Source organism: Chanodichthys erythropterus, chromosome 14, assembly GCF_024489055.1.
Source record: "Chanodichthys erythropterus isolate Z2021 chromosome 14, ASM2448905v1, whole genome shotgun sequence".
Lineage (NCBI taxonomy): Eukaryota > Metazoa > Chordata > Actinopteri > Cypriniformes > Xenocyprididae > Chanodichthys > Chanodichthys erythropterus.
The window spans coordinates 43,421,850-43,448,566 of NC_090234.1; the positions used below are offsets into that span (position 1 = coordinate 43,421,850).

General features: G+C 38.2%; 2 protein-coding genes across 2 annotated transcripts; one reads left to right on the top strand and one right to left on the bottom strand.

Annotated features, from left to right (window-relative positions):
- Window positions 1-494: 494 nt before the first annotated feature.
- Window positions 495-26,082, bottom strand: gtf2f2b (general transcription factor IIF, polypeptide 2b). The gene is made up of 8 exons (XM_067410176.1): window positions 26,014-26,082; window positions 23,528-23,601; window positions 23,428-23,446; window positions 23,106-23,247; window positions 3,463-3,544; window positions 3,283-3,382; window positions 2,735-2,878; window positions 495-626 (listed from the first exon to the last, which is right to left on the bottom strand). Exons 1-8 carry the CDS (start codon window positions 26,080-26,082, stop codon window positions 495-497), a joined length of 762 nt encoding a protein of 253 aa, XP_067266277.1.
- kctd4 (potassium channel tetramerization domain containing 4) lies at window positions 8,644-9,420 on the top strand. The gene has a single exon (XM_067410175.1). The coding sequence runs from the start codon at window positions 8,644-8,646 to the stop codon at window positions 9,418-9,420; it is 777 nt and encodes a 258-aa protein (XP_067266276.1).
- Window positions 26,083-26,717: the final 635 nt, after the last annotated feature.

Here is a 26,717-nt window from a genome sequence, read left to right on the forward strand (position 1 = left end):
ACATTAATATAACTATATTAATTTTATAACATCTGAATACCTCTTAAGCAAACTAACCCTGGTCTTGTGCAATTTACTTTTGTTTGTGATTATTCCTGCCCAAGACGCATCGGTTTATTAGCACAGCCTCTGAAGTGTTACTGACAAGAGTTATGTAAACTATTAAACTAATGGGGAAAAAGTCCAAAGGGTCTCTGTGTTTTCATTAATGTTATTAATATGCTTCTGTAATCATAAATCATAAGTGCTCTTAACTCAGAAGAATGCAAGAGTCATATGCAAATTACAGTATTCGTTTCATAATGCTCTTAGAGAAACACTTTATGTAACCCAAGAAAACAAAACAAAAGCATATCTTCATTTCTTTTCTACTGACATTCATTCCACCTGGGAGAGAACAAGGCCCATGATACAAGAGACCAAAACAAATCTGGCACAGAAAGAAACAACAGTTACATGAAACAAAACAGACCCCCAAGCTTATGTAAACCGGATTACTCCATTTTTTCCTCCTCCTCTTGTCCTTCCTCGTAGTGGCGATATTCAGGTTTCAGCTCCCAGGTGCTCTTATGAGGCCCTCTGGAATTGTACACGCAGATCTCCCTGAGAATCTCCTTCAGGTAAATCTAGAGGAAAAGTAGATCGGCAGGGTGAACACATGCTGCTAAAATCCAATCATGCATGCAACTCTTAAGACTCAGACAACTTTGTGAAAAGTATTACATTCTTTATTTAGCCTCACTGGTGTAATATACCTACTAAATGGCAAAACCACTGTGGGAAGTTATTTTCTTCCTCAGTTTAGTTTCTTTTTAGTTATGACTCATCTAACTTCAATCACATTTATATTTCTCCAATCCTTCAGGGAGACAGAGGCATTAGTCAAGTGGCATTTATTCATAGGAGCTCACTTATGTATGATAATATAATCAAGACCAAGTCCATGTTAAATATTTGTGATTTCATTAATCACTCTCATGTACATTTTCTGATTAAACAGAAAAAAAGAGAAGATTTAAAATTCAAAACTGCCATCATTAACATCAGAAAAAAAACCTTTTGAAAAAGTCCCTCCAAGTATATAAAAAATACTTGTAGAATTAAAGGTAGGCTAGGCAATTTTTTTCATAAACACTTTTTGTTATACTGGTTGAAACTCCCTTTACATCCTGATAGTAATCAATAATAGAAGTGGACTAAATATTTAAAGGTGCCCTAGAACCAGTTTTTACAAGATGTAATATAAGTCTAAGGTGTCCCCTGAATGTGTTTGAAGTTTCAGCTCAAAATACCCCATAGATTTTTTTAAATAAATTTTTTTAACTGCCTATTTTGGGGCATCATTAACTATGCACCGGTTCAGCGCGCGACCCCTTTAAATCGCGCGCTCCCATGTAGTTTCAAACGAGGAAAGACGTCAATACAGACCATTTTTCAAGTTCAAGTCCACAAGTCCTGACTGCTTTGTCGGACAAAATGGAGGATTCAGCGTTATGATTGGTTAGATCGCTTATCAATCAAACTCCTGCCGAAAGGTCAATTGAAGTCCACTATAAGGAGAATAATACTGGAATGTTTTCATCAAAACCTTAATTTCTTTTCGACTGAAGAAAGAAGGACATCTTGGATGACATGGGAGTGAATAAATAATTTTTATTTGAAAGTGAACTAATCCTTTAAGGCTATGCAGAGTTGTAGACAGACAGTCGCCAAGCACTGCAAACAAACAGCAAGCTTATGTTGTATTCACGTCAAGCAGTAACCATCATTATGTGATGGCAACCCGTGACGTACCCATAGTCATTCACTTCCAAAGACTCATTTATGCTTTTATATATCAACACTATCAATTTAACGCCGTCCCTCATGACGCTTTGCAGACTCTGCTCTGGCTGTGCGCGTTCATGTGTATTGAAGGAGGCGTGGCTTTGGAGATGCTCTGAAGGGAGGGTGGGATCTTATGCTTTCAAAGCTAGCTTGCTATTGCTAGCCTCTCTGAAATTGCCTACCCTATCTTTAAAAAGAGCACACATTCATGACTATGTTTCTTATGTAATAATTAAGACAGCTAGCAGATGGGTACTGCAGTCCAAATTCAAAATATTAGAGAGAACTGTTTCCCCCTCCCCCGGGAAGGGTCTGTCTGCATCCTGAGTTTACAAACCTAGGGTTTGTAACCTATGATTTCTCATGGTGGAATACGGGATGAGATGGAAAGTATATTTTAGTTTGAAATTATTATTTTAATATTAATTATATTAAATTATATTAATTTATATTAATTATTTTGTTTTACTAATATTTTAGTTTGCTTGTCAGTACACTTTAACCATATTTCAAAGACAACAGAATTACGTAATATATAAAGATGTACTTCAGTCCTACTGTGGTTCATAAAAAGTGGTTCATAAAAAGAACAGCCAAGTTCAGCTAATTGCATTTATTATAAATGTTAATGTATATTTTTAATATTTTAATACATTTTATATAATTTAATTTGTTTAATATAAATTTAAACTGTAGTATTTAATTGCAATTAGCATCCAAAAACATTATATTCAACTTGCATTTTTAATATATTCTTTTTAAAAGCATATTACTTAAAAAAAAAAAAAAAAAAAAAAAAAAAAAAAAGTTTGCAAAAGTGTTCTTTCTTTTCAACAGCAGAGGCACTAGCTCTTGTTCCTATGGCACAGTGTTTGCACGTTCAGTCGTCTTGAGTTGAACAACTCACCACCGGTTGTTTTGTGATGTCCACCAGGTCTCTGATGTTGTAGTACTGGTGCTTCTCAAAAGCAGAGAAGAGCATTTCCAGAACTTTCTGTTTGTCAGCTCTTGCACGCTTGCCTTCCTCTTTCTTTCTCTTCTCATATTCCACCTGAACAGAAGCATTAGCAAAACAGAGCATTCATTCATTCTCTCTCACACTCACACACTTGTACATCTATCTTTGTGAGGACATTCATTGACACAATGCAATCTCTAGCTCCTATACTAACCCTACCCATCACAACTAAGTGCCTAACCTGAACCCTTACCCTAAACCAACCCTTAACCTAACTATAACCTTATCCCTAAAACCAAGTCTTGACCCTCAAACAGCCTTTAAAGGGGTCTCAAAATGTGAGGACCAGTTCAAATGTCCTCACTTTACTCTCTTTGTCCTCACTCCGAAGGTCTAAATCTTGTGTCCACACAAGGTTTTTGGTATTGCCATCCTTGTAGGGACATTTTATCCCCATAACGTAGGGGAATACCTGAATTGCACACAAACACACTTACATTATGGCTGTGGTTGGACACAGGTTTGTAATTTGTTGTGATGGCTTTCTCAAGCTTTTGAGAAAAACGAAGAGGTTTGGTGGATTCTTCAATCTGCAGCCTGTGAATAAAACACATCTCCAGATGATCAGATGAAATGCATTTGACAGGATTAAAGTGTTCTGAATAACTCTGACTTACTTCTTTAATTTCATGTAGCTCTCACTGACCGCAGGTCTGCATTCAGCTCGCTGCACAACCATGCCTTCAAGAGCCAGCTTGTCTTAAAAACAAGGACATTCGACTTGGTATTAAAGAATAGTTCACTAAAAAATGACTTTTTTGTCATCATTTACACACTTAGTGAATAAATTATACAAGTTTTTGATAAATGTATCCATTTTTAAACATTGCACAGCCATGTTCATACACCATGTGTCATGCATTACACTCTATGAGTACAAAGGAACAAAGGTGAACAAAATGACACTCGTTTTTTGACAAATCATTCTTTTGAATGTTCCTACAGCATGTGTCATGCATTACACACTCATACAAAGGACGAACAAATCTAATTAAAAATGTTTGACAACTAATGGCCTTTACTTTGTACTAAAACATTAACATACTTCAACAGCAAGCGCTCTCTAATAAGCGTTGGCACAAAACCCCTCTTTTAAGGTGACAATTGAAATACTGTGATTCAACCAGGTGGTTTTATGGCACTATTCTGAAGTGTTCGACTCTTATATGAAAAGCGACATGGTCAACCAGTCATGAGTGATGATTTTAATCAGACCCCAAATAGCCTCCCTCCTGCAGAACATCATTGTGTTGCACCGCTGTCATTTGTTGGTGCACCGTGAAGCCAGTCTAATGGTTCAGCATGCTTCTATTGATTGTATTAATTGTACAGCGGTGCCTGTAATACCTTGTGGTTACTGTCCCACAGGCCTTTTTAAAGGGCAGAAATATTTCACTCACAAAATCCATCAGAGCAGCACTAATGCGCACAATTATTGGCAATTATTGCCAGATGAGTGTTAGAGCACTTGTTGGAGTAACTCCATAAAAACGCCCACTTGTGTTTCAAAACTTCAACAAAGCATCCATTTTCCTCGCAATTACCCGAAGGCTATGAAGAGGGGTCAGGGCAAAACAAGACCTCGAGGTTCACATCTCTTCTGCGCGGTCCCTCCCCGAACGTCACATGACTCTCGCATCTTACGAGGCCAGCAACGTTACATAAGTATTTCCACACAGGAATCATATTTAAATCAGCCGGAGATGCATTAACGCTGGCTCTGAATGGAGTAGGACTGTGTTTGGGGGTGGCGTGAGTTGCTCAACCAGTTGGTGGGCAGAAGATCTGATGCTGAGATGATAGCGAGGTTACGGGGTTCGGTCTTCCACCTCCTCGCAAGATCCCACCAGTTTGACTTCCTCTGAGAGCAATAACATCCCAAGCCCTCAGCAGGACACAGCCTCTCTACCTCCACTCACACACCCACCTGCAGGCAGATCTTCAATCTCCTCATGTCTGTTCATCAGCATTCAGCAGCAGAGAAAGAAGCCTTTCAAATGCCTCAAGGTCTCTTAAACTCACTCATCGCTGGCTCGCCGCCTGTTGGTTTTGAAATGCGTCTAGCATTGAGCACTGTCCAAATACTGCATTTTATGACACTGTAGCATTTAATTTATGTGTTTCAATTAAGATTTTTCATAAGGTATCGCTTCCCGACGGACTTTCAGCCTAGTTCTTTTCAACACTGAAATTTGTGAAGTGCCATAACACTGAGAAGATTTGCCAAAGCACAATAACAGTTGTAATCTTTTTAAAGGACACTGAGGGAGTAGAGGGAGATATTTTGGGACAAGATATGACAGTAAAATAATAATAAGGCTCTTAATCATATGCCTCTGAGGCTTTTTAAATCACGTCTGTGGCACAATTTCTCCCGATCTAACTCTGCTGGTTCCATTTCGGTTTTGAAATACTGTGCACTTGATAATTGTGTGTCTGCAAGCACTACTACACAAACATCAAGCAATTGTACTTTTTTCTCATGGATGCCAATTTCACACAATAGTATCCAAATGTATTTTGGCACTTAATTCACAATTAAAAATGCATGAATTTCCCTGCATTAGTTATAAAAATGTTTCCCCTTTTCACAACTGGTCTCAAGATGATGCTAATATCCGAAGGGCAGATCATTTGAAGCGAGCGCAGGGCATTACTGTCTCATACAGTATGTGGCCATTTGGAACAGCCATAAATCACTACCACTTTATTTTGAATCAGAATGTTTCCATGACAACAACATAAAAGCAAAATTCATACTTAAGAAAATTCAGATGTTCAGACTGTGGTAGAAAATAAACAAACAGAAAATGAATAAACAAGGAATATTTCACATTGCTTCAATTCCAAGGTAACTTGATGAATAAATGACCTCAGTGTTCAAAATGAATTGTAAGGATGCACCACTCAGGATAATGCGATCATAAACATAAAATTGCTTTCTTTCCTGAAGAGATTTGGTTCAACCAAAAATGAAAATTCTGTCATCATTTACTCACAGTTGTTCCAAACCTGTATAAATTTGTTGTTCTGCTGAACACAATAGATATTTGTAAGAATGTTTGTAACCAAGCAGATCTCGCCCCCACTGACTACCATAGTATTTTCAGTAGTCAGTGGGGGGGGGTGAGATCTGCTTGGTTAAAAACATACTTACAAATCTTCCTTTGTGTTCAGCAGAACAACGAATTTATACAGGTTTGGAACAACTGTTATATGGTAGGGGGCCCTATTATGCATCTTCTGAAAGAGTAGTGAATCTCCGGATCAAAACACGCAAAAGAAAAGGAGCAGAAACAAGCAATAAAAGCATTGCTTATGCACGTTTTAGTCTTTGGAAGAAAAAAATAAATGCGATTTTTGCAGCTTTTTGTTCAAAATGTTGCTTTTTTATGAAACTTACAATTAAGTGTTGATAAAAAAAAATGCATGAAGCTAAAATAAAACAGTTTGTTTAAAAGCAGAGGCTCTGTTCTTTCTTTTTTGATATATTGCATGTTCAGATATTCATACAACAAATATTCTGCGGGCCATGAAGTCTTTGTGAAAATTATCAAAAACGCTGCTGGCAACATTTTTTGTTAAAAAATGCTGGATTGGAAAGAGTTAACTATAAACATTAAAACATTTGACAACCACATAGTGGTTGTCAAACCACAGCATCAGTTTTTTTTTCATTTGCATGTCATGTGTTCCATACAGAATATCTATAATTTAAAGTTTCCACATTTAAAGCCACTCAGTTGCTATTTTGTTTGACTTAAGCATTCAAATAGTTTTGGCTACCGTAGTTTCATGAATATGGATAACAAATTATGAATCTGGCCACAAAACACAGCATTTGCTCCACTTTGCCGTCATTCATTTTTTCTGTGTTTGTCAAGACTTCATATTCTTCTGCACAGTTTAACTAGAATAGCTCCTATCCAAGGGCTCTGATCTACATTTGCCTGCTTGTGCCAGTCCGTCACTGATGGACTAAACTCAATTTGGGCCTATTCAAGTTGAACAAACAAGTGCACTAATTAAAACAAAAAGATAGATGAGAAAAAGCAGGTCAGCCACCCACTATTTTCTCTGGCATAGTTAAATCCTGTTTGCAATTCAAATGTAGATGAATAAACCCAGTAATCACAGGATGATTAAACCATGGCCGAGCCATCATCTATAACAACTATAATCAGTCATATATGACCATAATGAACTGTCACTGCATCTGTAATCAGATAGCTATATGCATGGGCGGCATGGTTAAAAAAAGTGATGAGGACTGTGGCGGCGGTGCCGGGGGTTGCACAGACGTGCCGCACATTTGTGACATCACAACATGGAGAAGGCTTCTGAATATTAATTAGGTGTGTAATCAATACAAATGTGACATCTGACATTAATTTAGAGATCTAGTTAGCTATAACGATTTGACACGACCCTTAGATTGTGCCTGTGTCCAAGAATCTTAGCAGTGATTCACTGACTTAAAACTCAAGTGATTTAATAAACCAAAATACCAGCTGTCAATGGAGGTATATCAGAAGCAAGGTCAAATTTGTTTGAAAAATGTAAATTAGATTTAAAATATTCCTTCAGTGAACAAAATGAGGAGTCTGTGTGAAAACATCCAATTTAAACCATCTGATGAATATGTAAAGCCAAATTGACCCCCAGTGCTCGGACAGCGAATTAGCCTCCACCCCGTCTCAACTGCTAATGACGTACATGGCACAAAACGTAGCTCAGAAGGGTCCATCTCTCCTGTCCTGGGGCTACAGCAGAGTTGACGTTATTCAAGAATGATTGACAGGTTGTCATCTCTTAGGGACATCACTGAAAAAGATGTCATCAATTCTGCTGGTGTTTAAGGGCATATCTTCTTTGAGACAGACGAAGGTTTGAGCTCTTTGTTACCAACAATATTATAAGGAATAATATTGGGAATATCGATTTCAGGTTCTCTTCTCTGGGTGGTTTAGTTGATGAAACAGCACGATACATCTTTGTTGCATGTACAACACCCTTAAAGATGGCTTGGGGCCAATTACGGGCTCAGACCCCACGACTTCAAGCAAAGACACAGGCTTCCTTATCAAAGGCTCCTTCTTGGCTTTGCCGTTAACTGGGTCACAGAGAGTGCCTCAAAGCGAACCCAGCCTCTCAGAAAAAGCGAGAAGGTTTCAATGCATTCATCCCTTTTGATATGAAGACTAACAAATAATTTACATAACTACACCTACACTCTACTCGATGTGGCTCGTTTGGCGATAAAGCTGGCAGTTGTCGGCACATCACACAGACGGCTTTTCAAAGCAACGACTTAACACGATAGACGCGAACGCATTAACATCTCGCTCTTCTCGCACTTTCATTGGGGGGAGTTCATTATGTGGGATCCCTGTGATTTGGCCCTCTCGGTGAGTTCACGTGCCGCCACCCAACCGAGGACTCCTTTCATCACAGGGCAGCGACGCTAATTGCCGAGCCAGAGCCAGAGAAGCGCTGAAGTGGAAAGGTGATTAAATTCAGCCTTTAGAGCGGAGGGCAGCGAGCAAAGCACTCGTTCTTTCCGAGCCCACACCGCTGACGCAGTAGAGCCCACCCTTAACACCCCTCCTCCCACTGCGAGTGTATGCGCGCACACATATATTGTGTTTGCGTGGCTGTGAAAGGCTCAGACATTGTTGGCAGCGCACACTGCTCCCGCGCTTCATGCCAGCGCCGCTCAGCTGCGCTCCTATTTGTCCACCCGCCCGCTCACGCGCACGCTCCCCACACACTCCGCCAGGCTGGGTGTGAGGAACGGCATGGAATGGAATCTCAGAAGGATGGAGAGCGAACTGAGACAGATCAATCCTGACTTGCTGCAGCCCAGCAAGAGCTTTAAGAAACCTTCCTCCGGCACAATCACCATCAACGTGGGGGGCTACCTGTACGCCGCACAGCGCCAGACCCTGGCCAAGCACCCCGGCTCCCTGCTGGAGGAGATGGTAACCGGGAAGAAGCCCGTACTCCACGTGGACTCCATGGGTAACACCTTCATCGACCGTGACGGGCCCATCTTCCGGCACGTGTTGAACTTCTTGCGCATGGGCGAGCTGGTGCTGCCCGAGGACTTCAAGGAAGCCGAGCTGCTCCGCCGCGAGGCCGATTTCTATCGGCTGAGTGAGCTGGCGCAAGCCCTGCAGGACTGGGAGCAGCAGCAGGCCGGTCAGCGCGAGCCCGCTTTCCTGGAGGTGACGGACAGCCACGAGCGCTCGCAGGGTCTGAAGGTCTACTGCAGCGACAGCAGCTTCATAGAGAAGGTGAAAAACCGCCTAGTGCAGATCTCCAAAAGTCGCTTGGATGGCTTTCCGGAGGAGTTCGAGGTGTCATCAAACATCATCCAGTTCCGGCATTTCATCAAGTCGGAGCAGGGCTCTCGGCTTGTGCTGAAGCAGGACAGCACATTTTTGTGTACACTAGAGTGTCTGAAGCTGGAGACGGTGATGCTGGCACTCAAAGGAGGTTTTCGCCTGCTCACCAGCCTAGACAGCAGTCGCGGATCAGTGGTTCAGTGCGAGGCTCTGCATTTTGTCAAGTGACCCGAGCAGAACTGTCACCACTAACCACATGACCTGCTGAAAACCATCTTGCATCAACAAACACCAGCGCCCTCAACCGAAAACCTGTTCTGGAATATTCTGCTAATCTGCTTCTACATGACACACTCCAACACGGACTGCCTTGAGAAACAAGAGAGATGATATGTACTGTGATGTGGGGTTTTGTTTGGTTTGTGTATGTAGTTGTCTTCTGTTTACAGTTGTTTTTACAGGAAGAGCAACAGTTTATGCAGTGTAGATGATGATGATAATGATAATGAATCTGAATTGCAGAGTACTGTGGAATTAAAAGGCTGAGTGTGATGATCATTACATTTGTGAGCAAGTTTTGTGATTTCTGGTAATGTGAGCACATGTAGTAAACAACAGGTTGTAATTTTGAGTCTGTGAATGTTTTGCACAATAAAGCCTCATTATAATTTATTCAAAGCACTGTTGAAATGTTTATAAATGAGACTGTGGTTCATCTTCAAGGTGAAATATACACTGACAAACACCGCATATGGTTTTGTCTGTGAACTGTGGAATGTACGCTGACAAATTACAGTGTGCTGTATAAATATAGCTTTATTTTTTTCTGATTTGCAGTGATAGGCTTGTAAGAAAGATACTCTGTCCTAAATTGAAGGTTTGCTACATTATGCAGCAAAATGTGACCTACAATTAAATTTCCTCCAGCATTGATCCAAATTCGAATGGGTTTGATCATTTTTAGAGCACATGGCATACATACACAGATATTCCAGTATGTGTGCACTGATTCATAAACAACATCTGATGCAATTCTTCTGTATTCCCAGAAAACTAGGTGAACTCATTTAGCACAGTAAAAAAAAAAAAAAACTTGTCAACTTAAGAAAATATATTTTAAGTATTCAAAATCTCGCAGTAACATTAGTCAGAGTCAAGAACATTAACGTGGGAAAATATCAAGTTCAAAATAGATCAATCACCTTGTGAATGTTGCGACAAAAAACATTCAGAGCGCAGTCAAGAGCGCTGAGTAATCTGCTCAACACATCTAAATTCAGTTACAGTCCAAGTCGGCCGTTTCAAAGAAAGGCAAAGGCAGACATATGGTTACACTCACTTTGGATTAGCCGACATCTCCACTCACTACTATCCATCTGTTTCCATCGAATCTGTCATGCACTCTCATGCAATCTCCCACTAAAATGAGTCAGAAGCACATTTCTGACACAGGGAAAAAAGAAACCATTTCAATCTCCACAGTCTGTCATGTGGACATCAAAACAGGGTTCTTTTTAATTGCAGATATCAGTCATTCATATTTGATGAGACACGGCAGGGCTTATTAGCCGTCGTCACTGGCTGATGTGTTTCTAAATCGCTGCCAGCAGGGGACTGGAAACCTGCGGGAGGGTGCTGGTAAGCAGGAGCATTTATTTCAAATGGAAGAAATCCATTAACAGCTGAAATATTCATGGATTAGTCTCACATCCAATTGTTGCCAGGCAAATAAGACTCCTACATAACAAAAAAGAAGCCAAAGATTCTCATCATGTGGTCCCAAGGAGGCATGACTAATGGCTCCCTCTCAATTTGATCAAAATTAATGGTCAGGCGAACATGTGACTTCAAGGACTCATATGCCCTTAAGAGACCAATTTCTCAGCCACACAGAGAGTGAATGGAGTGAGAGCAAAGAATATTGTACTTTTCAAAGTCTGAGCTTGAATAGAGGCACATCGCCATGTTAGAACAACGTGAAATGGGCAATAGTCAAGGCCATCTGTAAAAGAAAAGCACAAATCAAAGCAAAGAGTTGGAATAAGAAAAATGCAAGTTTCAAATGCTTAGAGAAACAAAGTCTGCATATCTTCATGCTGACTTTTGATATTCAACAAATATTCAAAAAACCATCCATTATTACTAATACTCAGATTAAGAAACTATGGATTTTAAAATAAACCCCCTGTAATCAAGAATGTGCCAGCTAAATGCAACAAACATGTTTACTGTGTATATCTAGAAAAAATTACCTTCTCAACCCCCAACATCCAGCCTTGATTACCACAGTCACATGACTCTTTTGTGCAAGCTGACAAGTGACATCTCTATTTCAAGCTGCAGATGGAAATCTGTGCCGCTGCGTGAACAGAAAAAGGCTTTCACGACTTTCAAAAGAATAGCACACACGTGTGTGCAAGTGTCCAACTCTTTGAGTCTAACTTTAACCTGGCAACAGGCTTTAAGTGCCCATGTCAATCAATTCAAGCTGCCTCTTCAACCTATCCTTGTGAAGGACTTAATAAGTAAGAAAAAAAATGTTCGACCCTGACAGCTTAAAGTCTCAGCAGCTCCTCCGCACACCGCTGCACCTGGTCCATACATGCGCTGCTGCTTTCTGACAGAACGACTGCTCACAGAAGAGCATGCACATTGCACAATTCTCTGAAAAGCTTTTACAGACCAAGACTTTCTCTCAAAATGAGGTTATATAATAATAAAAACATTTACTATTTACCAATGATAACCCAAACTCTGCTGATACATTTCTGTGCAGAACACAAGGCTATGTGCATCTTAAAGTGATAGTTCACCAAAAAAAACTTACTGACTCTCGTCATTCCAAACCACTAAGACTTTTGTTCATCGTTGAATCTGAGAGATTTCATTAAAAACAGAGCATTCAAATAAACTGAAAATCTCAACTGCACGTGCTTGATATGCGAGAATGGACCTTATTGGTTCTTTCGCCTCAAGCAATCATGTTTGAGGCAAATTTACAAAACATTTACCACACTTACCAAATTTGAGTTTTCTATGTACATTCGATGATTTTTATATGTGTATAAAAGCCTAAATGAAATCTCTTCATCACATAAAGTGATCGTGTCTCTTCAGAAGACTTGGCTTAAACTGCTTCATTCATATGGATTTATTTTACGGTCTCTTCATGAATGTTTTGAGTTTTGGGTGAACAGACTTCAATGGAGGGAAAGACATCTCTCTGATTTCATTAAAAATATCTTCATTTGTGTTTTGAAGATAAACAAAAGTCTTAAGGGTTTGTATTTTGGAAAAACATGAGGGTGAGTAAATGATTACTACATCTATACTATACTATATTACTATATAGATATTTTTTATCAAATCCGATGGCTCAGTGAGGCCTCCATTTCCAGCAAGATAATTTACACTTTCAGATTCCCAGAACTAAAGACATATTTAAAACCGTCCATGTGACTACAGTGGTTCAACCTTTAAAGGTGCTAAAGAGGATGTTTTGTTTTATACATTTTTGCAATATTACTTGAAACTGTCTTTACTAACTGATAAAAGACTATTTATTAGGTGCACTGAAAGTAATAATATTAATATACATCATCTGTGCACAAGTTAGGGCCTTAAAAACATCAGCCAATCGTTTACGCGTTCATCACGTAAACGATTGGCCCTCTGGCTTGTCAATCACTGCCATGACGTTCCTTGTGAGAGACGTGCGCGGCTGCGCGCTCCAGTAACTTTCCACACTCCACAGGCGTCGCATGCAATGTTTTTGTCAGGAGACAGGAGTAACAACTGCAGATTATGAGTTACCTGCGGTGAGTCCGACATAATGAATCCACTAACCCGACACAGCGAATGCCGATGGTAAACACTCGTGTTCCAATATTCGTGCACGAGTTTTGGGAGGCGTTCGGGTTGTTCTTACGCATGCGCTCATTTCACTAACAGTCTTTGGTTTCTCAGTCGACGAAAAGATCCTCTTTAGCACCTTTAAGATGCAATATGTAATATTTTTGCAGTAAAATATCCAAAAACCACTAGGCCAGTGTTATATATTTTGTTCACCTGAGTACTTACAATATCTGAAATGTTTCCAACTATTTGTAAATCGTGAGAAAAATGCAATTTTAACCAAGGCTCCGGGACGTGTGAGGAGTCGCCTGTCAATTGTGTCATACCCGCGTTACCCTCGGGTCCGGTTATATTTTGTAGAAACCATGGAAACACCAAAGACGCTTTAATATATTACACGTTTTAATAGACAAGGGAACAACTGTTTTGATATATTTATAGACAGAAAACTATTTGTTGTTATATAGCTCAACACGTTTAGTCTTATTGTTCAAATCTAATTTTCTTGATTTTTTGCGAGTACCATGCTTTACCATGTCTCAGAGAAAAACACTATTTTGTCAATTAGCTAACATAGCATAATCAGATGCAACTTTATTTTTAGTAACAGTAATACAGCATTTTCTCCATCATACAATATGTTTTAAAATTAATTACATGCCATTTATCAACACAAGACATCCAATATTTAATATGATATTCTTAAATCGATCTATCTTACTGCAGTGTGTAACAGTGTCTCACAGCAGCCGTCGAGCGAACGCACAGATTAACGTTATAACATCATTTTCAACACGATGAAATGTATCTAATATGATAAACAGAGCTGTGTTACCTCATACTCATGACCAGAAAAGTGGAAGCAGCGCCGGCGACTGTGACATAATAAAAGTTCAGCTGCTCGCGGTGTGTTGCGCAATCGCTCCAGCGGCCTCATTCAGCTCCTACAACACTCGGTCCTGCTCTGCTTCTTACTACAATAATGTTAATAATTGCATCCATGAACATGATGTCTTCCCGACTCCAATCCCTATTCTTTTGCACCGTCCATTGAGATGGAGACCACATGTCCCAAGATTCTGCGCTCAAACTTGGCATCAACAAGCTACGCTTTTGTTTTGAATAGGCCTCTAGTGACCTTTAGCGGACAGAATTCTTACATACTGCACCTTTAATGTTATGAAGTGACAAAACTGCCAAAGTCATGTGATTTCAGTAAGCAAGGCTTTGTTACATCATAAGTGTTTCGAAATTTCAATGGTTCACCACTGGGGGGCGTGACTTTGGCAGTTTGATACACGCTCCGAAAAACTGATTCGAAACAAAAGATTTGTAAAGCTTCGAAGCTTCATGAAGCAGTGTTTTAAAATCACCCATCACTAGATATTGTTGTATAAAGTCGTTATTTTGTTTTTTTGGCACACAAAAAGTATTCTCATCGCTTCATAACATTAAGGTTGAACCACTGTAGTCACATGAACTGTTTTAAATATATCTTTAGTAGCTCTCTGTGTATCTGAAGGTGTTAATTATCTTGCAATGCAGGCCTCACTGAGCCATCTGATTTTATCAAAAATATCTTTAATTGTGTTCTGAAGATGAATGAAGGTCTTACAGGTGTGGAACGACATGAGGGTGAGTAATAAATGAGAGAATTTTAATTTTTGGGTGAACTAACCCTTTAATTACTCACTCTTGTGTCGTTCCAAACCAGTAAGACCTTCGTTCGTCTTCAGAACCCAACTTAAGATATTTTTGATGAAATCCATGAGCTTTATGTTCTCCGATAGACTGCAACGCAATTACCACTTTCAAGGCCCAGAAAGGTAGTAAAGACATGGTTAAAATAGACATAACACCATTACGTAGAACACATCACTTGTCTTAAACCAGCTGTTCACACAGAATGCATAGCGCCTTGTTTTTAAAATGCCTTTTCATGCTGCAGAAACGCGAGTAGCAAGTGCGACCACCAAACACATCTGTCAAGAGAATGCTGACATAGAAAACAATGGAAAAACAGCTCAGTGGAGTGTAAAAACCTGTCAAGAACTACTACAGTATGTTTGATACTTCATGTTCACGTGATGATGACAGGCTGAATGGTTCGGTTATTTTCTGTTTTTTACAAAGCATTTGCTGTAATTTGCTGTTGACCTAAAACTCAATGTGTACTTTTTGGGTAATAAATGTTTAGCATTTTTCTTATTTTATATTATATTTGAGCACATAGGATATGTTTAAGATAAGTTTGTACAATATTTGCCTTCACATTTCATGCATATTTTCTGCAAAGATATTTGACAAATAAGTAATTTGTTTTACTTTTGCATGTGCACTTGGAATTTTTTTAACAAGATGGTTAATAAAGAGAATGTTACTTGAACCATATTGTTGTTACATTTTTAAGTTGACTAGTTAAACAATCATTCTGAAAATATAATATAGTCCATAAACTATTTTAACGATGTCTTTACTACTTTTATGAGCCTTGAAAGTGTAAATAACATTGCAGTCTATCGGAAGTCAGAAAGCTCTAGGATTTCATCAAAAATAACTTAATTTGTGTTCCGAAGATGAACAAAGGTCTCACGGGTTTGGAACGACATGATGATCAGTAAATTTTGACAGAATAATAATGACAGAAATTTCATTTTTGGGTGAACTAACCCTTTAAAGCCAAGGACACGTGTCTGAATCACATGCTTTATACCTAGGGTCACTACTATTAAAAACATAGATGTGCACTCACACCCTCGTTGTGGAGGTTTTATGTTGGCCTTTATTTCAGAGAATACAAAACCGTGATCTTTCTGCTACCTGATTACACAATGATGTATGACCTCCATCCCTCAAATAGCCCTCTCTGTCCTCTTCAACACCAAAAAAGAAACTTATACCAAAGAAGAGTGTTTATGCTTCGCATTAGCCAATAGAGAGCTTTTCATTCCCTGAACCATTTCAATTCATAACTTACTGAGAAAAAGACACTGTTACCCTTCCACCCCCAGAAAAAGCTTTTAACTGTCCAAGTAGAGCCTCTATTCATTGCCAACTTCTGTGGCCAACCTGTTGCTTAGCAACCACTTAATCAATACCTGGGGCTTGTGAGCGCTAAGCAGACAACTGAAAAAAAAAACCATCATAAGTGAACAAAAGCGCACAACACAATGATTGCAATTCTGCACTTAGCCTTGTGTGATTTTCAGTAAGACTGCAATTATTAAGCTGTGCATACGGGCTGCACTGTTATATGGCGATCTTCAGTGCAGACACTTATTAAAGATCTATATCTGTCATATTGCAAATGTAAAGTAAGAGAATGGCCCTTCAAGTCCACAAGATTATACAGTGTACAATGATTCCTGTCCATAATGAATGATAAAATGCTGCATGGCATGATACAGTCACGGCCAAATACAATAAAAACAGTAAAATTGTGAAATATTACTACAACTTTTTTATTTAAATATATTTTTGATAAAATATATTTAGAATATATTTCATTTATTACAGCAAAGCATCATTACTCCAGTCTTCAGTGTCACATGATCCTTCAGAAATCATTCGGTAACACTTTACAATAAGGTCTCATTCATTGACATTAGATAGTGCATCAACTAACATGGACTAATAAGCAATACATTTGTCATAGAATTTATTAATTATAGTTAATGTTTGTTACTAAAAATCCAGCAGTTCATTGTTTGTTCATGTTAGTTCAAATTGCATTAACTAAATGTTAACAAATACAACATTTGATTTTAATAATGTATTAGTAAATGTTGAATTTAACATTGACTAAGATGAATAAATGCTGCAGAATTATTGCTCATTGTTAGTTCATGTTAACTAAAGTAGTTACCTAATGTTAACTAATGAACCTTATTGTAAAGTGTTACCAAACACTATAATATTATGATTTATATTTCTTATTATTACAGATGTTAAAAAAAGTTGTTCTGAATTTTTTTTAGGATTATTTGATTAATAGAAAGTTCAAAAGAACAGCATTATAATTTATTTACTACAGCATTCATTTACTTTATAACATTACATTTACTTTGTAACATTATAAATGTCTTTACTGATCAATTTAATGGGTCTTTGTTGAATAAAAGTATTGATTTCTTTCACAAATGTTTGAATGTGTGCCTTTTATCATTTTTTTGCATCCTGTCAAGTTAAGCCGCACACACACTTAACGATTGTAAGGCCGATTATGAATGTAAATTGATACTTATGACTGATCGCGCTCAGTCAGCGCTCGTCCAGTCAGAGCCAGTTCCGTTCAGTCTGCGATTACAGTTGGTGTTCAAATTCCATGTGTAAGTATATAAATCTGCTTCAATCGCAGGAAACAATCGCTGTGTGTTGAGCACAGTCTCAGAATGTAATAGCTAGTCGTTAAATGTGTGCCTGGCTTTAAACACATTGTAAGGCTCCTAAAACTCCTACAGTTCTATATAAATTAGCTGTTGCCAACTGATTTGTTTTGGGTTTTTTTTATATTTAACCCTCAGGGGTCTGAGGCTGATTCGGGGCCTGGAGAAGTTTTGACATGCCCTGACATTTGTGCTTTTTTCAGTTGTTCATAAACATATTAATGGAAAAAGTGTCATTACACTGTATTCAGCACAAACTAGGCTACAATAATATGTAAGGAACATGTATGTACATGTTTGTTTTTAAGAAGGAATAACGTTTATGCGTGGTTATTGAAAAAACAAAAAAGTCACTGAAATAAAGCCAAAAAATATATATTAAATCTGTGTTCACAAGACTTCTGGGTATTGGAGGTTGTAGACTAGAGTTTTTGCTTCAAAATTATGTAAAAATTATCATTCCTACTCCTTCATATAAAATAATAGAGAGATTTAAATTTTCTAAAACATCTTTGGTCAAGAAACACAGTATGCGTGGAGGCGTGAATAATCATGAATAATGGATGATTCTCACCTGAGAAGACAAAAGAATTGCATAAAGAGCTCTAATGACCTGCATAAATAATGCGCTCTTTCAGTCAGATAGGCTGTGAAAAAACCCTCTGTTGATCATGTCTCAAAAATCATCATAATGGAGATCAAACATACAGAAAAAACAGCAATACTGTGAAATATTATTACAATTTAAAATAATGGTATTCTATTATTAAAATATAATGCATTTCTATGATACAAAGTGTCTGAACAGTTATGTTACCTCTATGGCATTTCATATAGGCTTTTAGCTTAAAAGCATGCACATTTGGAGAAATATTGATGGATTCTCATGTTTATGTCAATTTTCTATACAGAGGAGTATTTATTCATTATTTATTGTCATCTCTGTGAACGCTGGATACTGTTTTCAATTCATACTTGCAGCCAGACGGCACTCTGTGCACCTTTAGTCCACAAATGCCTGAGCACTAAAGAAGAATAGGCAATCCAGGAAATAACTGAACTAACAGAGGCCAGAGATCGCTAACTATGGCTATTCAAAACACTTTTCCAGACAATAAATACACAATTGAGATGATGTATGCATGTATTGACTGAATTTGCGTCTGAATAGCGCTCGCTCCTTGGGCGTGGCCGCATTAGCGGATAATGAGCTGAATCACGGACTTCTGACATGGCTCTCTTTTCATACAGATTAGATAAACACAGAATGTTTGTTTTCGATTTAACTTACACAATTTAAGACCTGACATTTCAACGTTTCTTTAGACACAAGTCTAATTTTTTTGTGATTAGTATTCACTAAGTTACAGTTCATTTTCTGAGAACTATCAGATTGGACTTCGTTCAGAGGGAGACGAGAGATCACGCATCATGTTAGTTTTCTTTATTTTACAAAAAGCACAACATTTTGTTGTTACTCTGAGTGTACACAAATAAAAGAAGATATTCCACAGATTAAAATGGTGTATAACTCTTAATTGTATGTGCAACATTGACGGAGTATTTTGAGTCTCTTTCACACTGGTTAGAAAAAAAACGCGGTGATCACGCCGGCGTGACCGCCGACCCAAGGGAATTAATAATATGTACAACAAAAAAAAAAGCGAAATAAATTAAGCAAGCAGATGTGTTAAAAAATAATTTTGCACATTAAAAATATTTTAAAATTATCCTTTAACAAGTCTGTTTTTAGATTTTAGAACTAACACTAGATTGTTTATATATATTATATATATATATATATATATATATATATATATATATATATATATACACACATTATAATATTTATATTATATATATATATTTATATTATATATATATATATATATATATATATATATATATATATATATATATATATATATATATATATATATATATATATATATATATATATATATATATATATATATATATATATATATATATCCTAGCATAAGTCCTAGCCGGATGCCCTTCTTGACTGCGAGTGGTGTGACACTCTCACACACATTCCTAGAGCCAATTTGACAAATCCAGTCCACCTGACCTGAACGTCTTTGGACTGTGTGGGGTAAACCGGAGCACCCGAAGGAAAACCCATTCCAACATACAAACTCCACACAGAAAGTACTCCTGGCTCAGGCGGGCTCAAACCATGGACCTTCTTGCTACCCACTGAGCCACCGCACCCTCACTAGATGGATGATTAATTCTGTTATTGTTTGATGGTGATAATCTCAACATCGCCAAATATCATCCAATTATTTGGACTGGCTGATGTACCGGCTTACTGGATATAAATACTTCAGACATATGGCTTCAGACTTATGACTGGATATAAATACTCTAGACTTATGTACCTCCAATGTACGCTTGTGGTGCCATCCCAAAGTGGCACAAAATCACTTTCACGGACCTTAACCTTGACTGTTCCCTGCTGGTGGAACGACCTGCCTGACTCAACCCGAGCTGCTGAGTCTTTTAGCCATTTTCAAGAAATGGCTGAAGGCGCATCTTTTTCGTCAATACTTGACCCATTAATACTAACACTTACTATCCTACTCTTTTTAAAAAACAACAACACCTGCTAGATGTACTGTGCTAGCCCAGTGCTTCTAAAACCCCACCACTGCACATTTAAAGTGGAGTCCGAAACCATAGTGGACGTTATTGAGGGCACTCATTCAATCCCATAATGCACTACAATAACAAGTGTGCAACCAATGTAAGCTCAAAGGCTAGCTAGAGAATACCCATTATGAACTATATTAGTGGAGTAATGTAGGGAATAGTGAATGAAGGTATAGGGGGTGATTTCAAACACATTTCTCCCTCATCTAACACACCTGATTTAACTCATCAGCTTATTAGTCGAGACTGCAAGACTTGCCCTGCGTCTCAAACAGCTCCCTAGGTCGTGAATCAGTATATCATGAAAATGAATGTGGCTGATTCTCTGATCAGTGCCCTGACTACTGAACTAGGGAGCTGATTGAGACGAACCCATCGGCTGTGTCTGAAATCGCCCCCTATACCCTCATTCACTATTCCCTACATTAGTCCCCTATTATTGTTATTTGAAGGAGTAAATGAAAACGAGCGAGTGAATTTGGACACTGAGTATGCCGGAAGGGCTGCGGCTTTTGCAAAGTTTGTGCTTGCTGTTTAATAATAATTTGAAACTTGGCAAACTTTCAGCTCCAGTAGTAATGAAAAGAACTCTGTCATGGAAACTAGCATGTATAAACCTTAATTAAACAATTTAATAATCAATTACAAAAGGAATTTATTACATTATTATCTTACGCTGTAGCCACATTGGACCAGCGGTTTGGAAAATGGATGGATGGATGGATGATTCAGCAGCAGGCGCCATCTTCTGACCAAATGCGAGAATTCATTTGGCACATGACTCTCACAATACTTTATGGGTATTCTCTAGCCGCTGAGCATACATCGATTGTACACTCATTATTGTAATGCATTGTGGGATTGAATGAGAGCACTCGATATCATCCACTATAGTTTTGGACACCACTACACAGGCTGTCCCCTCAAATAGAACCCTTTTTAAAGGTAAAGGGGGCGATTTCGGACACAACGATTCCGCTTTTCGCCAGAAGATGGCGCCCGCAGCTACATTTTGTTCATCCATCCATTTTCCAACCCGCTGATCAAATGTGGGTACAGAGTAATATCATACTGGTAGGGATGCACCGAAACCATTTAAGGACCGAGTACGAGTACCGATACTTTTTTTTACTATACTATTTATTAATTTCTCTCTCTCTCTTTTTTTTGGTGATGTGGCAGTTTTCCAAGCACAACACAGTGAGACTAATGAATGTAGGACAGCTTCCTTATTGTTACTCTAATGAAAAAAGTAATAATTTTTATGTGCTTGTCACAAACAAAAATTTCATAGTGTCCAATAACCTTCAAAGGGCAATATATACCAATATTACCAATATATATGTAATTGTTGTTATAAAAACAAATTTACAAACAAATTACAAACAATACAACAAATACTATAGAGATACAAATTAAATAAACTTGTTTTTCAGATACAGTAGGTTTTATTTACCATGAATACATTTATTTAACATAATTTGTTGTTTTATTAACATTAATGACAAATATTTAAGATCGAATCCATGGATACTACACATATCCTGTTTTCACCCAAATGTTTACGTCCACTTAAGCAATAACCGACTGTATTTACGTGAGATACTCCACACGATGGACATTTTGACAACTATGTGTGCATTTGACCATTCAGGCACAAGGAGAACTGATCGTGCGAGAGTACTGGGATCGAGAGCGTTTCTGGTCTGTGTCATTCAGCGCGATTACGCCTATCCCACCTTCACTAATCGATAAAGAATTGTGATTGAAAGCATGCTGTTTGCAATGTGTGGGTTGTCATCATTAATTTTTAAGTATTTCCACACCTCTGAAGCTGATGTTGTTTTTGCTGCTGCCGCCGGTGTCTCTGTGCACGGAAAATTCTGTCAGTTATGTCACTTGAGTAGGGCTGGGCGATATATCGCATGTGATTGTCACGCGCATTTCCTCAGTAAAGCCGGTTCCCTGATTACCGCTAAATCGCCATCACCTGCTTTCAAATGGAGCGGCGTTTAATAGACAGAGCCGTAGATCACTGACAAGCTACGCAATATCACGTTCATTATCGAAGGCGTTTCATCTACGATAATGAACGCAATATTGCGTAGCTTGTCAGTGAACTACGGCTCTGTCTATTAAATGCCGCTCCATTTGAAAGCAGGTGATGACGGTTTAGCGGTAACCAGGGAACGGGCTTTACTGACGAAATGCGCGTGACAATCGCATGCGATATATCGCCCAGCCCTACACTTGAGGTATCGGTCTTTGGTATCGGGGGTATTTTTACGAGTACAAGTACATGAGCTTGGTGTTGGGCCGATACTGGTATCGGTGCATCCCTACATACAGGTATACACTCCTTTTTAGTTGATTATTAAATTGTTTAATTAAAAGGACAGTTCACCCAAACATGAAATTTCTGTCATTAATTACTTACCCTCATGTCATTCCAAACCTGTAAGACCTTCGTTCATCTTCAAAACACAAATTAAAATATTTTTGATGAAATTCAAGAGTTTCTGAACCACACATAGGCAGCAACGTCATTGCACCTTTTGAGAACCCCTTCCAGAAAAGTAGTAAAGACATTGTTAAAATAGTCCACGTGACTACAGTGGTTCAACCTTAATGTTATGAAGCGACGAGAATACTTTTTGTGGTATGGGGGCGATTTCGGACACAGCCATGAATTGGGTATGTCAGATAAGGGAGTCAAACAAAATGTGCAATGCTGGGGGGGTCCCCAGGACAGGTTTTGAGAAGCATTCTGCTAGACTAACTGGGACTAGTCAAAACACTTTCATATTGTTGCTCCATTGTTGTTCGATTGCTTCTATTGTTCTCCTCATTTGTAAGTCACTTACAGATAAAAGTGTCTGCTATGTAAATAAAGAAGAACTGGCTACAGCTCTCACGTAACTGTTTATGTTGATCTTGGATAGAAAGGTGAGTAAACCAATTACTCCTCACAATATCAGAGGCCATCGTCATACTGACCTGAACTCTCAGTAAAGACAGCGAGGCTCTGACCTCCCACCGTCTGCATGGTGAAGGGATGTTCTCTAGGGCTGCGCACCGATGAAACCTTCTCCCCGGAGCACTCCACAACTGTCAGATCCTCGTTTAGATTGAAAGACACCTGAGGAAACAATCAATCAGTGTCTACATCAGCAACAGCACCATCATCAAATGTTCTCTCTCCCCAGCCCTGGGTCTGATCAAAGTAATTATGCAAATAAACGGTGACATCTGAATAAAAGATGAGGCGCAAACACTACCCCTCCACAGTGCATGTCTTTAAAACATTAATAAAACTTACCACAGTCTTTCCTTGAGCTCTAAAAGACAGAACAAAGCATGAGTGGAAAGATTTCAGAAAATAATTTCCATTTTGAATGGGGTTTTAAAATAGAGCATACTTCCCAATTTTAAGTTTGCCTACTTCTCCTCGCCCAGATGCTTTTGCCCATTGCTGAGAAAGATATTTGGGAACCTAAAGAAAAGACAATTTATCTATTGCTCCACTTTCCTCTTATTTGTCTGAGTATAACTAAATATTGCCTTAGTTTATTAATTCAACTATATGTTTCCATGTTTTGAAGCAAATGTTAGTGTAAATCTGCTACCACCATGATGATGCATGTAGTGTGAGGTTGCCATGGCATTGCTGTGTTGTTGCTAAGGTGGTTTATAGCACATCGCTGTATGGTTTTCAGGTTACTCGTCTAACAAGTTTAACAATTATTCAGGTCCCTGGATAAAGCTTGGGTCCATCCTTCAATGTTAATCTAAGACATCTGATCACTAGCATACCTCTTTCTTTAAAATGCCTCCCAATTTGAAGTTTTACTACCATAATTTTAAACAATTATACACGAGCTAATCACTGATGTATAAATATAAAAATTTTTTGAAACATCATCATTTTGAGATAAAAAAATATATAATGCATGTAAAATGACACAAGTCTATTTTGTTTTTTAAACTGTTAACCTGGGTTATGTATTTGTCATTTTTTTTCCCCAACTTGTTTGCTATTCTTAATTAAAATGTTTTCTGTTTGTTTGCTTTTTTAATTTAAACTGCTTAAAATCAAATGAGTGTAAATGAGGGTTGTACGAAAATAATTTCGAACTATTAAATCTTATTAACAAAATACTGAATTTAACTGATGTCTACAGTTGCATCTCAAATTAGAATGTCGAGGAAAAGTTCATTTATTTCAGTAATTCAATTGTGGAACTCGTATTTTAAATAAATTAAATGCACACGGACTGAAGTACTTTAAGTCTTTGGTTCTTTTAATTGTGATGATTTTGGCTCACATTTAACAAAAACCCACCAATTCACTATCTCAATAAATTAGAATACTTCATAAGATCAATAAAAAAAGGATATTTTAAACAGAAATGTTAGGCTTCTGAAAAGTATGTTCATTTCTATGCACTCAATACTTGGTTGGGCCTCCTTTTGCATGAATTACTGCATCAATGCAGCGTGGCATGGAGGCAATCAGCCTGTGGCACCGATCAGGTGTAATGGAAGCCCAGGTTGCTTTGATAGTGGCCTTCAGCTCATCTGCATTGTTGAGTCTGGTGTCTCTCATCTTCCTCTTGACAGTACCCCATAGATTCTCTATGGGGTTCAGGTCAGGAGCACAGTAATCAAGCACAGTAACACCATGGTCATTGAACCAGCTTTTGGTACCTTTGGCAGTGTGGGCAGGTGCCAAATCCTGCTGGAGAATGAAATCAGCATCTCCATAAAGCTTGTGAGCAGAAGGAAGCATGAAGTGCTCTAAAATTTCCTGGTAGATGGCTGCGTTGACTGTAGATTTCAGAAAACACAGTGGACCAACACCAGCAGATGACATGGCAGCCTAAATCATCACTGATTGTGGAAACTTCACACTGGACTTCAAGCAACATGGTTTCTGTACCTCTCCACTCTTCCTCCAGACTCTGAGACCTTGATTTCCAAATGAAATGCAAAATTTACTTTCATCTGAAAAGAGGACTTTGGACCTCCGAGCAACAGTCCAATTCTTTTTCTCCTTAGCCCAGGTAAGACGCTTCTGATGTTGTCTTTGGTTCAGAAGTGGCTTGGTACGTGGGATGTGACAGTTGTAGCCCATTTCCTGAAGACGTCTGTGTGTGGTGGCTCTTGATGCACTGATCTTCTCAAGCCTGTGGTCATTCCTTTCACTTGTACACCGTTTCCTACCACACTTTTTCCTTCCAGTCAACTTTCCATGAATATGCTTTGGCACAGCACTCTGTGAACAGCCAGCTCTTTCAGCAGTGACCCTCTGTGGCTTACCCTCGTTGTAAAGGGTCTTGATGATCGTCTTCTGGACAACTGTCAAGTCAGCATACTTCCCCATGACTGCTGTTGGGATTACTGACAACAAGCTGATTACTGTAACAAGCTGTAACAAGCTGTAATCATCAAAATGAAAACAAAAAAGTCTGGAAATATTTTACTTTATGTCTAATAAATCTAGAAGTTTTACTTTTTGAATTAAATTACGGAAAAAAAGAAAAAAAAAACTTTTCATGATATTCTAATTTATTGAGATGCACCTGTATATGTTTCTCTCAATCCTGCGGTTTACATCTCTCACCTGCTGACTACTAACTTCGGTTTGGGGAAGGTTTAAACAACAGCACTCTTTGTACTTGACATTAATTTAAACAGTTTAGGGATCCGTTGAAGACTTTCAAACATTTGAATTTAAAATTGGAGAAAATATATCAAAGTTTGTTACAAATGACGGCGCCTTCTATCATTTATGTCTACAGTATAAAGAGTTAGTTACGCGCCATAGTTCAATATTCCAGAGTTTGTTCAAATGTTCAGCTCCAGTGAAACTCAGAAAGCAACTTCTGACTGATAAATCACCAACCTTCACCAGCCAGACTCCAGTGTTTTGTTTGGCTCTAGTTAAATCGACGTCTTGTCCTTTGTCTGACATGACTGAAGGGCTTTGTGTTATGAACAAAAAGCTCTTACTGAAAATACGTCGTTAGTTTATGAAAGGCAAATCGCACTGTACATAGACAACACGAACACTCCAGTTCACAAGCTTGCTGAACACCTCAGAGACTTATATATCTATTTACCCCCATCTAGTGGCCATGCGAAGAAATTATATTTACTTTAGATTGCATCAATCTGAAGATAATCACAAAAACAGTTTTTGAGCGAGCTAGTGTAGTTTAGCCTGCCAAGTTTCATAAATAGTGAAATGAATTGAACTATAGACAATGTAGCATACAGAATATAAGTATGTTACTTCTCACTACTAATATTATAGGTTACACAAGGGTGCAAAGCTAATATGAATACATCACACATCCTCAAAAACCAATATGGAAATCTTTTTTGACACTTTTTTTTTTTATCTCTGAGTTTTCAAGGCAAGCAAATTGTCTTTATAATCTAAATATAAATGTTTTAATAATTTTTTTCACATTCTATTTATCCACACTGTCAAATGACTACACTAAATCTAATTAGTTATCTAATTAGAAGAAATATATACTTTCCTAAACAGCTAAATCGGTTGCAACTGTGGTTTCAACTGTGAACTGTGAAGGAAAATCTCAT